General features: G+C 40.3%; 1 protein-coding gene across 2 annotated transcripts in view; it reads right to left on the reverse strand.

The window, feature by feature from the left end:
* Nucleotides 1-1,222: 1,222 nt before the first annotated feature.
* Nucleotides 1,223-18,000, reverse strand: part of retreg1 (reticulophagy regulator 1) — a 72,544-nt gene continuing 55,766 nt past the window's right edge. For both annotated transcript variants that reach the window (XM_029703955.1, XM_029703956.1), the window contains 6 exons: nucleotides 15,339-15,465; nucleotides 14,512-14,596; nucleotides 8,649-8,771; nucleotides 8,444-8,514; nucleotides 4,989-5,112; nucleotides 1,223-4,804 (listed from right to left, as the gene is read on the reverse strand). In XM_029703955.1, the coding sequence (XP_029559815.1) occupies nucleotides 4,278-4,804; nucleotides 4,989-5,112; nucleotides 8,444-8,514; nucleotides 8,649-8,771; nucleotides 14,512-14,596; nucleotides 15,339-15,465 (1,057 nt within the window). In that variant the 3' untranslated portion in view covers nucleotides 1,223-4,277. The remainder of the gene's footprint in view (nucleotides 4,805-4,988; nucleotides 5,113-8,443; nucleotides 8,515-8,648; nucleotides 8,772-14,511; nucleotides 14,597-15,338; nucleotides 15,466-18,000) is intronic.

An 18,000-nucleotide genomic window follows, 5' to 3' on the forward strand; every position in this document is an offset into this window, starting at 1 on the left:
TTACTAATTCAGAAAATGTTCTATACATTTTATTTCACTTTGAAAATGTGAACTAGGTTGTGTAGATCTGTGGGGGGGAAATCAAATTCAATCCCTTTTTAGATTTCATTTTAAGGCATCAAAATGTGGACTATGGGGGAGGGACTTGCACTAGGCACCGTGTAACGGTGGGAACCACACATGCAAAGATCATCCGTTCACCTACTCTGCGTCTCAAAGACACGGCGGTTGGAACCAAAAATAAAAAATTTGGCGCATCAGACCAAAGGACAGATTTCCACCAGTCTAATGTCCATTGCACGTGTTTCTTGGCCCAAGCTTGTCTCTTCTTAATGTTGTCCTTTAGTAGTGGTTACTTTGCAGCAATTTGACCATGAAGGCCTGATTCACGCAGTCTCATCTGAACAGTTGATGTTGAGATGTGTCTGTTACTTGAACTCTGTGAGGCATTTATTTGGGCTGCAATCTGAGGTGCAGTTAACTTTAATGAACTTATCCTCTGTAGCAGAGGTAACTCTGGGTCTTCCTTTCCTGTGGTGGTCCTCATGAGAACCAGTTTCATCATAGTGGTTGATCGTTTTTGCGACTGCACTTGAAGAAACTTGCAAAGTTCTTAACATTTTCCAGATTGACTGACCTTCATGTCTTAAAGTAATAATGGACTGTCGTTTCGATTTGCTTTTTGAGCTGTTCTTGACATAATATGGACTTGATCTTTTACCAAATAGGGCTATATTCTGTATACCACCCCTACCTTGTCACAACACAACTGATTGGCTCAAACACATAAAGAAGGAAAGAAATTCCACAAATTAACAAGGCACACCTGTTAATTGAAATACATTCCAGGTGACTACCTCATGAAGCTAGTTGAGAGAATGCCAAGAGTGTGCAAAGCTGTCATCAAGGCAAAGGGTGGCTACTTTGAAGAATCTCAAATATAAAATACATTTTGATTTGTATAACACTTTTTTGGTTACTACATGATTCCATATGTGTTATTTCATAGTTTTGATGTCTTCACTATTATTCTACAATGTAGAAAATAGTAAAAATAAAGAAACCCTGGAATGAGTAGGTATGTCCAAACTTTTGACTGGTACTGTGTATGTATATGTTAAGCATTTCACTGTACTTGTGCATTTGACAAAACACAAATATAAGTTTATAGAAATATGTGGCTTGTTCTGAGAATTCACACACACAGAGAAATCACAAGGTGTTACATTTTCACACTTTATTAATAATATTCTTGATCATTTACATAACTACATTTTGCTTATGCTTCACTTCAGACAAATAACTAACACATCAGACAAATAACTAACAACTCACACAAGTGTGTAAGATGATCTTTCTAATGTGAAGAAACTATTCAGTAGTTTAAAGAAGACACAGTTCAGTAGATTTGTCACTGTAAGGCAATCACACTGCGATGATTTGACATGATAGCGAACAGAACGCATAATAACGCATGGCTATTGTTAATCAATAAATGGCTTGTTTAAACTCCTGATTTATATGCTATATGTTCATACTACGTGGTGTAAAATGCATATATTTGTCTTGACAGTCATAGCATATATTTAGAAAAAGGCAGGCTATATGATGGAGAATCTCTCTGGTTAGTTTTTAATGGTTATTACACGTTGTCAATCTTGTTTTTAGCACAGGGGTTTATTATTGGCATAATCAATTAAGTGTTGCGCAATATGAAATATATTTTCCCCCAAGATGTACCTCCTACCCTTGTCAAGCTAGCCAAAAACGCAAACAAATGGACTATACAGCTACAAGTAGTTTGGAGAGTTACAAACGTACTATACTAATCAAGTTAAATGTCTTATCTGTCATTAAATGTTTTCCACACACATAGCTACGTGTAGCCTACATTGACACCGGGTCCCCACAATTTCCCACTCTCCCACGCCGAATAGCCTGAAGCCAAAGGGCTCTTCTCGCAGGCTCTATTTTCCTACATGGGAGCATTGTGAACCGTAGGTCGGGATTTTTGACCTGGTTACAGTTTTTCGGAATAACAAAACATCTGACGAAGTTGGATCTTTACATTGGGGGTCAATAGGAAATAATGTTTGTTTTACCCAATTTGTGGGTGTGGTCAATTCCTTATGACGTATTGAGCTCAGTTAGCCCTTGAACTTTACTCAAGAAGGCGAACACTAATTTGAAACAAATTACACAGTAACTATGGCAACTTGCAGCTGCATATCCCCACCTAAACATTTTGGGGTGAATTTTCTAAATGACCCCTTCTCTTTGCGATCGACAGACAACCTCAATGTACCATGCAAGCTGTTATGGTGACTCTTTCATGTCCAATGAAAGAGATCTTACATTCTGTTTGCATGAAGTTTAAAACTGTCACTATGTGATTATGTCCCAAGTGCCTAGTTGCATTGTCAAATAATAAGGTACAAATAAAATGTGGAGCAACACTTTGCTTGAAGTGTAGAGAGCTATAACTCCTTTCTAATACTGCCACCTGACTGACATGGATTCTGTCATGACACTGACATCATAGTTTGTGACAACTGATGAAACATTCACAAGCAGAATGAATCAAGTGCTATTTCAATTCAATTACTTTGTCCTGACCAAGTCACCAGACATGGAAACATTGACAAGAAAAAAGTCAGGGCCCAATGAACTTATAAATGGTTTGTCACAAAATTACAGAGAAAGAGAAATTACAACATTCTTGTGTCAGTCATATGTCAACATCCCAGACAATGAACTTTAAAGGGATGTTCCACTCAAAATATAAGGTTGTATGTTAGATTTGAGAGGAATATCCCTTTAAGAAAAGTGTTACTGAACATCCGTTAAAAGTCAAAAGATTATCATGCATAATATCGTGAGATCTATTGCATGTCGGAAAATGTGAGTCCCTCACCTATATTATGGCTTCATGAACAATATACAAAATTAGAAAAATGAAAAAAATTATACAAAATATGTATACTATCACCCCATCGTTGCATGTTCCAGTTAACTACAGGATGTGTTACCTTATTTGTGTTTCAGTAAGAACCAATACGCACAAACAGTATGGGTTTGAACAATTGGTTCCATTGTTAGCACAGATGATTGTCATCCTTGTCGTAGGTCTGGTCGAATTAAGCTGTACTGTAGATTAATGGGTGATGGAGTTGAATGGGCCCAATCGGCCGGTGTATGAATCTTGAAACTGAAGGTTAAACCAAGGCCTCATACCTTTTAAAGGGTTAATAAATGATGTTATGATAAACTGTAAGGTCTCCTCAGGGGACCTCTGTGTGTGTGTGTGTGTGTGTGTGTGTGTGTGTGTGTGTGTGTGTGTGTGTGTGTGTGTTAACCTGTTTTGAGTGTTGTAACCTTCAAACACTATCAGAAGACGCATACATTGACTCCACCTGTCTGGATCCCACCTTGGTTATCTGGTTTTCTGAGAACACAAGGCTGCCACAGACCTGGTGAAACCAGCCCCCTGTCAGAAGATGCTTACACTCGTTCACCTTGTCATGACCCTATACTTATGATGAAAGGTCAAGTTTCGGTCAAACCCACTTCTGAGTTTTTACTTGCTGATAAGATGGTTCCTGCTGTCGGGGGGGTGTTAGATTTATTAAAACGTTGTTGCCAGGGAAAGTTATGTAAGGGGGAATGGGGAGGCTATATAAGCTGCAGGATGTCTTAGACACCATGCAGAACCTGGGGAGAACTATCATATACTGTACTCTGTACCAACTTCTGCCTACAACTGTATTACTAAAGGAGAATCATAATACTTAAACAAAGAGTCTGTTTCCTTTCTACGTTTGATAATTATATAGACCTGCTCATCTGTTGAAGAAATGTACCAACAAAACACAAATGTAGTCATTTTGGCAGCAAATCAGAAACACCACCACATTCCATTCCTACCCATAACTTTACCACAGGTTGATGATGTGAAAATCGTTAAATAAAAGTCACAATCTCACCACACTGACACAGCCCCCTGACAGCTCCACATCTCCAATCTCCATATAGCATCATGCTTGCTGAACGCGTCCTTTCTCTCGCTCTTGAACATATCGATCATATAATGCAGGAGTATTCATTAACTGGAAAAAGAATGCAACACCATATTGTTTCACCAAACCCCCACAGTCTCTGCACCCCTAACCTCCCCGCCCACCACCCCCCAAACAGGGCCCCTCTCTGTCTCTCTGTGCCCTCTACCCTCTAACCCCCTACTAGACCTGCACCACATCCTCCCGACCCCCCTGCTCTAATCAATGGCGGCCCAGGAGTTTTGAAAAGAAGCCACTGGAAGAAGACAAGGATTTTTTGGGCTCTTTGGCCGCCACTGCCGCGCTCGCCCCAAGGCCCAGTTCCCCTTCCAGCTGCTCCAGCTCGGACTGGTCCAGCAGCTCAAATTCCTCCACATCGCTGTCCGATGACGACTCCTCTGCCAGGTCCAGGGGCAGCAGTGTCATGGGGTTGGGGAACAGCAGGGACCTGGGGTGGGGGTCTGTGGGTATGATGGTACCGATGGCGGCCTCCAGCCTCTCCTGAATGACAGCGGTGGCGGCGGCTGCAATGACATCGCCTGCCATCTTGTGGACAAACTCCATGGCCTGGGTGGAAGGGTCCCCCTGGAGGGGGGGCTCGGACCCCCCTTTGGCTCTGCTGTGCTGGGGTTGGGGAGGAGGGGTGGGTAGGCCGATGCTCAGGTCGTCATCGTCGTCCCCATTGGTGCCGTTGTCCAAGGAGGGGAATTCTGGGAGGCCCCCTATGAATAGTTCTTCTCTGTCTAGGTCTGCAGGAAAATAAAAACAACCCATCATGTGAATTACAGTTACTTTGTATTATAGGGTGACATTTTGAGTTGACAAAAACGATCACACAATTGAAAATACTTGTCACGGCACTTGATTCTAAATGTTTGGAATATTGTATAAGTACTCACACTGGAATACACACACACACACAGTAACACTCACCATCTGAGTTCTCAGTCTGGGGCGTATGTCCCTCAGACAGGTTAAAAGTTCCGTTGTCTGTCCACGTCACATCAGAGGCCTCTGTATCCGATATAGACATCTCCTTACAAACTGTGGAGTCCAACTGTTGCAAGTAACAGTAACATTATTAGGACTCTACTTTTTTCTGGGTAATGTTCGGTAGAACATTTGTTTTTGGAAACAGAAAGTTACTTCCTGAACAGTCAAATAAGAATACATACAGTACAGTGGTTTGTCCTTTAAAAGTTGCAGCGTACTGCAGCACAGCTTGCGTGGTGCCGCAGAATTATATGGCATGTTATTTAAGTGCCAACCACTGGTACCATTAATGCTAGTTAGTGCTAGTTTGACCACCAGAGGGCATCTTTGAGAAGCATTTGATAGCCTTCAATAGTGGCTGTACTAGAGAATTTAAAACATTTTTTGTAAGGACATAGTATATGGGACTGATTTTAAGAAATTTTGCTTAATTAATTTGATTAATATTATAGTGTTTCTATTCCAATAAAAACAAAAAAAACCTCTGGGTTTCTGTTAGGATGAAACGGAAAATTTGGCGCTGTAGAACGTATTGGTCGGGAGTAGGCTACAGTACTTGGCTATTTAGCTAAAGAATCCCTGTGTCGTGCGGGAGACCGGGTTTCAATTCTCCGATGGGGAGGAAGGAGTAGGCTGTCCTTGTAAATAAGAATTAGTTCTTAACTGACTTGCCTAGTTAAATAAAGGTTACACTAAGAGCATAACATTTCTACACCATAATTGTAGTCTAACCAATACCCAAATGGAGATCCAGTCAAAATAAAAATCTCATTGATTTATCAAGACCAGTCCCCATAATTGCCTCAGAGCAGCTTCAAATCCTATTGCTTCTAACTTCAATATGCTTTTTAAATAAATAAGACCTACACCACTTTTATCAGCACATTACTCAACACTAGTGAGACTCATGTTGCCTACGCTAGACCTACAGTATATCGAAAAATATGATGTGACTCTCCACCAATAATTACATATAGGGGATTGGAGGATTCTAAATTAAAACCGAAAGCCGCCTCATGGGTCTCCTGGTGGCAGCCAGCATGGGTATCTGTAGAAACGCATTTTGCATTGCGATGCGGTGACTTAGACAGCTGCCACTGGGGAGGCCACTGGGGAGGCCCCATCCATAAAGTATCAAAATAGAGAGAGGTGTTGGTAAAGGTATATTGTCTTGCTAATGGCCCATTATAGGCTATTATAATACTGTACAATGTGTCCAGGTCAGGTTAACCAAAACATTTCTTTATTAAAGACTATCAGAAAGAATGTTGGTACTTATTTATTTTGATCCAAAGCCATGAATGAGTGAGTCACTCAACTTTATGTAGGTGCCGCTATATAACCGTGCCATCAACTTGATAATATTCAACGATATTTGAGGTTATTTCGTTATCAAAAAAATGAAAGTGAGCGATTTTAATCTGAATAAAGGCCAAAACATTTATTTCTGTTTTTAGGGGGAGATAAACGCTGGGATAACTGTGCACCGCCCTATGGGACTCCCAATCACGGTCGGATTTAATACATAATAATAATGATACTTTTTGTTGTATTATTTGTTTAGTCTTTTGTGGTGGATTAAACTGAAATTGTAACCAATCACGGCCGGTTGTGACAAAGCCAACCTAACTCAGAAATAAATGTAATGATAGAATTCTCCCCTACCCTCCTAGGCAAGTCTATTGTCCAGCTAGCTGCTAATAGCCATAATGGTGCTGTACAACGTGACTGTGTGTGTTTGAAAGAGTGTTTTCCAGTAAGAAACAATTTGTGCATCTTCATTAGACAACTTTGTTCCAATATTTCTGTAATTCAGTGATATTCATTCCTATAGTAATTCGTTATTGATCCATAACTAAATAAACATTGGCCTTTTGAAAGAGTATTTTTATCATTATTTTATTAACGAAAGCATAAAGATGCCATTATTAGTTACATTGTTTTCGTTTGAACGTGCAAACTGGCACTAAGAACAGCGGGAACGTTTCCCTAGCCAGCGCCATTATTAGTGCAATGCCCCATCCCGCGCCCCCTGCCCTTGTGCCTTGAACCTCGCGCTTTCAGTGAATACAGCTGGAGAACTGCAAAGCAATCCCATTGTATGCTACTCGGGAGCCATGACCAAGATGAACAATATATATTGTCCTGCTAATAACAGGGTTAATAATATAATAATATATATATATGCTGCTGATGGTCATTTTATATATATATATATATATATATATATATATATATATATGTGAGAATATCCAAGGGGCTTATATATAATTATAATTATAAAATATATAATTCTAAATTAATAATAATAATAGCTTTGTTTAAAAAAGAACAATATTTTGGAGATTATTTCATTTTCAAATAATGTAAAATGAGTGAGAAAAAGACCATTCTTGAACATGGGGTGAGACATTGTTACTAATTTGTAAACAAAGCCAGTTTGTTATTTAGAATGATTTATTTCTGTTTTTAGAGGGAGAGAAACCAAAAACCTACAGTCATCTCATGGGTCTCCCAGTCGAGGGCAGCACGGGTATTGAACCAGCATCTGTAGCAGTGTCTTAGACCGTTGCGCCATTCAGGCACTGTACAACGCGACCGGTCGGGAGTGTGATACACTACTACAGTAAGAGCAAAATAATCCTAACAAGATAAAATAATAATAACCTAGTGTAACAACAGTTTTAGAAAGTAATACTGAAGTTGTGCGCTATTATCAGTTTCTATTTAGGTTTATGTCGCCCATTCATTGTCAGTTAGAGACACAGTAGGACCCAAAAGCATAGTCAGTGTTCTAACTCCCCCTTGTGGTGGTCTGGAGCAATGAAGTGGTGACGCAGGGTACCGTACTAAACCACAAATTACAAAGTACCGCAGCATAATCAGTGCTCTAACTCCCCCTTGCGCTGGTCTGGAGCAATGAAGTGGTGACGCGGTGTACCGCACTAAACCACAAATTACAAAGTACCGCAGCATAATCGCAAAACTTTTGGTGGAGCAACCACTGTATGTACTTTTCCTTTGTACAACATTTGCTACGGTGTGCCCTTCTGAACCTGGCCTGATAAAACTGTAGTTCCTTTTCCTTGTCAGGTCACATGGTCATAATTAGGGTCCTGAGGCAGGTGACAAGGTCATAACTAGGGACCAGAGTTTTTTGTGGCTAGATCATCTGGGTCATGATCAGTAGGGCACCCTATAGCCAAATGTTTTGACATCTGTGTTCTTATTGGACATGATCCGGTTGAACCTTCCCATTTCCAAAATGGTTCCTTCCTTCTTCCTCCCTTTACAACTAACCCCACTATTGCGAAACCCAGATATGGATCATGAGCATTGAATTTCAATGATTGTCAACAAATGTCTAATTAGATTACAGCAAAGGATGAACCAACCTTGGGGAAAAGGGAGGACAGATCGGCTTCAATACTCTCCCGGTCAGCTTGTGCCAGAAGGAGCCTCTTTTCTGAAACAGAAAACAGAATAAAACATCTGTGGATCTGTTATTATTGTGTGTGTGTGTGTGTGTGTGTGTGTGTGTGTGTGTGTGTGTGTGTGTGTGTGTGTGTGTGTGTGAGCGATCTTGGAGTCGTTAGTTACCATGATTCTCTCTGATTTTCTGAAGGAATCTTTCCAGTCCGAAGTCCAGCTTATGCAGAACTGGCTTCATCCACAACCCAAAGTCATGCGCTGACATCAGTGGCCACAGGAAAACGCCCAGCACTAATAATAGAGGGAGACAGGGGTGGGGAGGGGGGGTTTGCAAGAATATGGGGGCGACATAGTTAACAGATGGAGGAGCTAGGGCTGTTACGGAGATCAGATTACCGCCACACCGGCGGTCACGAGTCATGATGGCAATCAAATTCCACGTGACCGCTTTATCACTGTTATTAGGCTTCTACCAGCTCTGATGCTGCTGATGGTCATTAGTAGCCTACAAAAACTTGCTAACTGCTTGGTACTCAACACTCTATTGTCCCTCTAATCACTTTGACATCAATGCAAATGGTTCGAAAATCTAAACAAACACTTCATGAGAGCCCATGAGCTCATGCTGCGCAAGATTCCTGTAGGCTATGCAATTGCGTGAGAAAACAGAGTGATGGCCTCTATTAAAAAGAGGAGTATCCCATCAGCTATCTATAGGCTAGGCCAACTTTATTTATTTCTCACCTTTCCTAATATTAAGCACATTGCTTGTCTTTACAACAGGAGTATAGCCTACCTGGCTGGCATGAAAATGAACCATGGAAAAGTGTCCTTCATTCGCTATTTAAGTGCATGATAATGGTCCATTCTAAATCAAAACAAATTTCACACACATTTTATTTAGTATATGTAAAGACAAGATTAAATCAAGGATAGTCTGATGGGTGACAATATTAGCCTTTCACTTGTGAATTATGTATTATCACTTGTGAATGATGCCCAGCTTGTGTGCAGTAAGGCACATGTAGCCTAGTCCACAGATCTATATGTTTTGATAAGGTTTGTTTCCCAACTACAGTGGCCAAATAACTTCTTAAAATGAAGCACATTAATCAGCTTTACACCAGGTTTAGAGCCTAACTGGCATATATAAGCAGCATGTGAGTTTCAAGTTGGGGGAAGATAGTTTTCACCATAAGAATCCACCTTTATAATAAAAACATTCCATGCATAAATGCATTTGCGGTCACTTTTGAGAATGGTGTTTTCCCGCTAATGGAACTTTGCGCTTATAGCCTACTGCCATGTGCTCATTGTTGCGCTTATAATGTTAAGAAATAGCCGAATAGTTTATTAACATTTAAAGCTAAACGATCTGATGTGTCGTGTCAGCCTCATTGCTTAAAAACTTTTTTTGATGCTAGTTGTATTACTTTGGGTGTCACATCCTGACCATTGAGTGCTCTTATTTTCTATGGTAGAGTAGGTCAGGGCGTGACTGGGGGGTTTATTCTAGTTAAATTTTTCTATGTTGGTTTCTAGTTTCTTTTTTCGATGTTGGGGTTTTTGTATGATTCCCAATCATTGTTGTCTCTAATTGGGGATCATATTTAAGTAGTTTTTCCCACCTGTGTTTGTGGGAGATTATTTTGAGTTAGTGCATGTTGCACCTCTGTCGTCATGGTTTGTTGTTTGTTATTAGTTTATTGTTTGTCTTGCGAAGTTTCACATTCAAATAAAAGATGTGGAACGATACTCACGCTGCGCCTTGGTCCGTTCCTACACACAAACGTGACATAATCTCCCACCACCAAAGGACCAAGCAGCGTGCCCAGGAGTGGACATGGGAGGACATCCTGGACGGCAAAGGATCCTGGACGTGGGAGGAGATTCAGGCCAGATGGGATCGCCTCCCATGGGAACAGGTGGAAGCAGCGAGGGAGGACGTGACATTGGGATCTATCCCATCCCACAACTGTCCCAGACCAGGTTTGGAATATATACTTCTTGCACAGAATAGGTCAACTTTTGTACTATGGGGGATAGTAGATTTATGTTCGTTAGGCCTACTCATCTTGTTGGCTGACGAAAAGAAAATGTGGACAGTTCTTCCAATATCTTCCATATGTGCCTCGGAATTGGATAAGGACATGCGCCTGTGAGAAAGACCCGATCACGTGACTGAGAGCCATTTGAGTGAGAGATGTTTTGAAGCATGCAGCCTGGAGAAGGGAATTATAATTATTATATTCAGCACAACGGCCACACAAAGGGGATGCCGCCGGGAAATTCCAGGCATTATCAAGTGCTTGTCAAATTGTGAATGAGAGACTGATTAAGTGTATACAGCCTTCGCAAGAAACAAAGAAGAGCTCAAGCCTTTCATGCAACTTTTTCCAAATCACCATTAGAGTCGCATCATGCAGCCTTAGAATGTATTCAAAATCAAAACAAAAACAGTCTAAGTCGGAAGTTTACATACACTTAGGTTGGAGTCATTAAAACTAGTTTTTCAACCACTCCACATGACATCTACTTTGTGCAGGACACAAGTCATTTTTACAACAATTGTTTACAGACATATTATTTCACTTATAATTCACTGTATCACAATTTCAGTGGGTCAGAAGTTTACAGTTGACTGTGCCTTTAAACAGCTCGGAAAATTCCAGAAAATGATGTCAACTTGAGAGCAGCAGGTGGACCAATACAATTCACAACCCAAACAGTCAGGAAGCGTACATGTATTTGCTCCAACAGTATTAAATAACTACATTTTTCAATTGACAAAGAAGGTTCTGATATGCTATTTGACATAATTTGAGTCAATTGGAGGTGTACCTGTGGATCAATTTCAAGGCATACCTTCAAACTCAGTGCCTTGTTGCTTGACATCATGGGAAAATCTAAAGAAATCAGCCAAGACCTCAGAAAAAATTGTTGACCACAAGTCTGGTTCATCCTTGGGAGAAATGTCCAAATGCCTGAAGGTACCACGTTCATCTGTACAAACAATAGTACGCAAGTATAAACACCATGGGACCACGCAGCCGTCATACCGCTCAGGAACGAGACGCGTTCTGTCTCCTAAAGATGAACGTACTTTGGTGCGAAAAGTGCAAATCAATCCCAGAACAACAGCAAAGGACCTTATGAAAATGCTGGAGGAAACAGGTGCAAAAGTATCTATATCCACAGTAAAACGAGTCCTATATCGACATAACCTGAAAGGCCACTCAGCAAGGAAGAAGCCACTGCTCCGGAACCGGCAAAGAAAAGCCAGACTATGGTTTGCAACTGCACAGTGGGACAAAGATCGTACATTTTGGAGAAATGTCCTCTGGTCTGATGAAAGAAAAATAGAACTGTTTGGCCATAATGACCATTGTTATGTTTGGAGGAAAAAGGGGGAGGCTTGCAAGCCGAAGAACACCATCCCAACCGTGAAGCACGGGGGTGGCAGCATCATGTTGTGGGGGTGCTTTGCTGTAGGAGAAACTGGTGCACTTCACAAAATAGATGGCATCATGAGGGAGGAAAATTATGTGGATATATTGAAGCAACATCTCAAGACATCAGTCAGGAAGTTAAGGCTTGGTCGCAAATGGGTCTTCCAAATGGACAATGACCCCAAGCATACTTCCAAAGTTGTGGCAAAATGGCTTAAGGACAACAAAGTCAAGGTATTGGAGTGTCCATCACAAAGTCCTGACCTCAATCCTATAGAACATTTGTGGGCAGAACTGAAAAAGCATGTGCGAGCAAGGAGGCCGACAAACCTGACTCAGTTACACCAGCTCTGTCAGGAGGAATCAGCCAAAATTCACCTAACTTATTGTGGGAAGCTTGTGGAAGGCTACCCGAAACGTTTGACCCAAGTTAAACAATTTAAAGGCAACGCTACCAAATATGAATTGAGTGTATGTAAACTTCTGACCAACAGGGAATGCGATGAAAGAAATAAAAGCTGAAATAAATCATTCTCTCTACTATTATTCGGACATTTCACATTCTTAAAATAAAGTGGTGATCCTAACTGACCTAAAACAGTGATTTTTTTTATTTTGAAAAACTGAGTTTAAATGTATTTGGCTAAGGTGTATGTAAACTTCTGACTTCAACTGTAGCCCAACGTTTGTATCACAACAAAAGCTACAAAAATAACTCTAAATTAAGCATATAGAAGTAGCTGTTTCTTTGTTAACTTCTCACCGCAGAATAGCCGCATATGCGCACTCCCTCAAATTGTTTGGAGAAAATATCCTTTCTATTTTATTCAGCTTTGTTCAATTAGATTGTTCATACTATAAAATAACATAAAATAATGCCATGGAATTCTTGTCTGCTAAATGAACTAGTGTAGCCCACAGCCACACAGCATAGGGGTGGCAGGGTAGCCTAGTGGTTAGAGCGTTGGACTAGTAATGTTGCAAGTTCAAATCCCCAAGCTGACAAGGTACAAATCTGTCATTCTGCCTTTGAACAGGCAGTTAACCCACTGTTCCTAGGCTGTCATTGAAAATAAGAATTTGTTCTTAACTGACTTGCCTAGCTAAATAAAAGGTAAAAAAAATAGCCAGATCAGGACCTAACATAAAGACAACTCAGAGTATGATATTCTGTTCTTCTGAAATAGACTACATTTTCTTCATTTCATGCTTCTTTAGACCTGTCTAAAATAAATAATGGATTTATTGTGATGGTGTAGGCTATATTACATGGATTTATTAGACCTTTTAAAATGTAGATGTTCCAATGGTCTGCATCAGTGGCTTGTGGGCTATGCGTGGAAGACAGGAAATGGTAAATGTGTTTATGTTAATTAACGGTCAATTACCGTGAGACCGACAGTTATTTTCTTGACAATCACTGGCTGATGAAATTTCATGACCGCCACAGCCCTAGGAGGAGCCATTTACATGCATATATGTCACACGTAGCAAGTGTGTGGAACTGCTGATGGCGGGAAATTAAACTGCCGCAATTGGAGGCGGCGTGAGACTGGCGGAAGGACTGCATTTCCGGGGGTCCACAATACCATGTCAATTCTGGAAAATTCTGATACTGTAGGGGAAACTAGAACAGGAACATCCTTACGCAACCCTTTGGCAAGGCAATTTGTAATTACCATTACATTCTTTGAAAGAGGCTAGTGTGAGAGCAAAACTACAAGATTATGTTATACTGTTTATGCATTGAATAGCTTTGATGAGTAATTTCTCATCAAATGTTTGTGTGAACTGAGAGGATCTTAAAAACCTACAGCTGTGGGTGTAACCGAGATAGGGATAGCCTGGGGAAGTAGAACATAATTGATATTGTGTCTAATCATCCTTGCATCTGGGAAACGGCACCGGGTACAGATGACCACAGGATAAATCAAAATGTGGCTTATGGTGCCCCCCAATCTGCATGGGAGAGGTGGAACCAGCCATGACTAAGCATTCTTAGTGTATATAAGAAACAGCATTGTCTGTAAAGTTAGACTCTCGGTCCAATACTCAAAGGTGTTGGGTCGACCAGCCTCATTATTGCAATAATTCATCAATATTGAAAAAAGATGATTGTTTGAAGAAATGACAAAGTCTCTCTTACCTGATTAGATTATTCCACCACACTAGTGTGTATCCTCCGAGGTATTTAGAGAGCTGAATATTTTGTTTTAGTCATTAGTAAGGCCTTGGACAAAGCACTTCACTTGCATACTTCAAGTGAATGATGATCAGCAGTAATACATTCATCCTTTGGTCATTAAAATAGTTAATCAATATCATTGGATGAAGCAAAGATACTGCATGTCAAATGTTAACCACCATAGTTCAGTTTAGAATTGGAGGAGGACAATGTATTGAATGTCAACTTCTTCCTAAAGCTGGGTTCACCAGTTGTAACATTCCGCTATAAAGACATTTCATAATCTCAACTAAAGTGATGAAACATCAGTTTGAATCAACACATTCTCCAGATTATTTTGTGCCTTGCATATTGGCTAGTTGTACAAAGATATGGTAGGATGATCCCAACAACTTACCTAAAACATATAAGATGAGAACACCTGGAATGTAGCGTCCTAAGACAGCCAAAAAGGTGCACAAACTGCAGACCAGCAAGCAAAACTAAGATGGGGAAGAAGGAAAGAGAGCAACATTTATTAGGTTGAAACCAGGGCCGGCTCTAGCTTTTTGGGGGCCCTAAGCAAGATTTGCCCCCCCCCCCCCCACCTCATGGCAAAACATTTTAGTGGCCCGATCTTGACGGTGGAGAGAAAAATGTATGTGTTAAAGTTAATTTCCTGCAATTCTACACATTTTGCCATGGGGCGTAGAGAACATGATACAGTTTTAAAGTTAATTTCCTGCAATTCTACAAATTTTGCCATGGGGCAAAGATAACAAATGTACACTTTTACAGCTAATTTCCAGCAATTCTACACATTTTGTAATGACTTATGCCGTGTTAATATGATATCGGAGTAAGAATGACTAACAAAATCAATGTGGGTCCCCTGGAGGTTGGGGCCCTTGGGCACGTGCCCTGCCTGCCAGGTCAGTGTTCGGCCATGATTACTACAAGTTTAGATAGCTCGCTAAAAATTGTTAGCTGACATGGCTAATTGAGTGACTGTCAGTGACTGATACAACAAGATAAAAACATTGTTGCAAGGATGAGGAGAGAAGGGACTCAAGTTATATAATTGATTTAGAACTTCACATACAATGCAGGAGTCGTGCTGCATCTAAAATAATTAAGGTAAACTGAGTGTATCAATCATACTTTTCAATTTGGATTAAAGGCAAATACTGAATATCCAGTCATATAAAATAATGCATCAGGCAATACAAACCACATTTGCCTCACCTTGCCTGGATTCTGCTGCTTGAAGGAGGAGGTCTCCTGCAGAAAGAGCTTGAAGCTCGTCCAGGAGTCTGTAACCTGTAGCCCAGCTCCAGATCTGCTGTCCTGGTCCGCATCAATGATCTCCCAGCTAGTCAGAGAGAATTAGAATTATCCATCACTGGTGACCACAAGCACAGCCCCTTTCTTCCTGCTAACAAGGTTGTAAAACCATCCTGTGACTTCCCTGGTTAAAAAAAGGATGAGTAAAATAACATAAAAAAAGCCAAATCTGGTATCAGGAGTTTTGTAGCATGTCAATACCATATATTATATCTGTTGTTGGCACAGTCATAGAAATGCATCAAACCAACATCACAGAAGTTGAATCAGTAGTATGTGGGTCATATGAGCACCCCTTCTAGAAACAAGTTGTAAAGGGAAGGTAAGCACCCCAACATGAGAACTGTATCCTACTCCATTTGGGCTATCTGTAGATCATCACATGCTCTGGTATATACTATAAGGTATGGGCGGCAAGTAACTTAGCTGTTAAGAGCGTTGCGCCAGTAACAAAAAGGTCACTGGTTTGAATCCCCAAGCTGACGACGTGGGGGAAAAAACAGTTGATGTGCCCTTGAGCAAGGCACTTAACCCTAATTGCTACTGTAAGTCACTTTGGATAAGAGCGTCTGCTAAATGACTAAAATGTACATGTCATCAGAGGTGACTTTATAGGCCCTACAGTCACATGCTTTACTGCTACGACATGCCAGGATATAGAGCTGGGGGCCTTGGGATCTGTCAGAATATAACTGGTGGACAGCGTTGACTCGCAGAAACAGACAGTAACTAGGGTAACCCCCAATGGTTCCAGCTCAACTCAACATAAATAGCAGGCTAGCAGGCCAATTTGGAATACGTTTCAGGGTAAATCACCATGAGATGTAGTCCAAATCAGCCTTTGCTGCTATTTATGTTGCTGAGCTGTAACCCTTGTAACCCTAGTTCGAGCTGAAGCCATAGTTCATGTTTGTTTTTCTGACTCTCTGTCTGTTCAAAAATACAATCAATCTCACAAAAATTTGGGATTGTGATTTAATTTGTAACTTTTCTTCAACAATGTGTGACTAGTAATGCATTGCTCAGTTTACTTAGTGGCAATCAACAGTTGAAACAATAACACAGTGTTTTCCCCGCTCCTGTTTCGGTAAAAAGCTGAGGGATGGAGCTTGAGAAATGTAACCACTCTCAAATTCATAGACAGAGCTATGGATGCAATGACTAACCATCCATATAAAATGTACAGTTTTAATCATGTTTTGAAGCTATATAGTGTTTGTTTACATTTATTTTGTCAACAAACAGAGTAAAACAAGCTAAAACAATGTTCTGATGGGGTACGACAGTTGAACTAAGCTCATCAGGCATTTATATGTTATATTCTTCAAGAATCAATGGGTACATATAATAAATTTTTAAGTCCGAAAATGGGCTGATTACCCCTTTAACTTCAGTCAAATAATTGCCACCTTATAACACACATTGCTGAAAAATATACACAAATTGCTGTAGTTGTTACCGGAAATGAGCCGTTAACATTCTAGCTGCTCTGTAAATTAGTTTGGTTCAGTGCCTAGAAGGTTGAATACGTCAGTGAAGGTAAAGGTGAGTTTTGCTTTGATGTGTAACAAAATGAATAATGTTTGAGTAGAGAGAGTTGGAGAAGGGGATGAGCAGTAGAGCAAACTTATCTGTTAGTTTGTTTCGCATAAAAACATAGGGAAGTAAGTAGGGCTGTTGTGGTGACCGTATTACTGCCATACCGGCAGTCACGAGTCATGAAGGCAGTCAAATTCCACGGTAATTAGGCTTCTCCAAGCTCTGATGCTGCTGATGGTCATTAGTAGCCTACAAAATTTGCTAGCTAAATCTAATCAAACACTTCATGACAGTCCATGAACTCATGTTGCGCAACAATTCTACAGGAGTTACAACTGTGGGAGAAAACGAGGATCCCATCAGCTTTCTATAGGCTAGGCCTACTATATTTATTTCTCAACTTTCCTAATATTAAACACATTGCTTATCTTTACAACAAGAGACAGTAACTAGGGTAGCCTACCTGACTAGCATGAAAATGAACCACGGGGAAAAGCATCCTCCATTCGCTATTTAAGTGCATAGATGACATGTATTTTTTTCCCACTGCCCGTTTCGATACAGGTGCATGATAATGGTCCATTCTAAATCAAAACAAATTTCACACATATATTATTTAGTATATGTAAAGACAAGATAAATAAATAATAGTCTGATGGGTGACAATATTAGCTTATCACTTGTGAATTATATATTATCACTTGTGAATGATGCCCAGCGTAAGAAACAATGCCTTTTTTTGAGACTTTTTCTAATCATAGCACACCTCATGTAGCCTAGCCCATAGGCCTATATGTTTTAATAAAGTGGCCAAATAACTTCTTAAAATTAAGCAAATTCGCTTTACAAGGGGTAGAGAGCCCTTGCATATAAACTCACACACTGCTTATAAAGTTTTCACCATAAAAATGGACCTTCATAATAAAAGCATTACATGCATGATTGCATTTGCGGTCACTTTTGATAATGGTGTTTTCTGCTAATGGAACATTTGCGCTTATAGCATAATTGTCACAGCTGTCTG

This window comes from Salmo trutta, chromosome 21 (genome assembly GCF_901001165.1).
Source record: "Salmo trutta chromosome 21, fSalTru1.1, whole genome shotgun sequence".
Lineage (NCBI taxonomy): Eukaryota > Metazoa > Chordata > Actinopteri > Salmoniformes > Salmonidae > Salmo > Salmo trutta.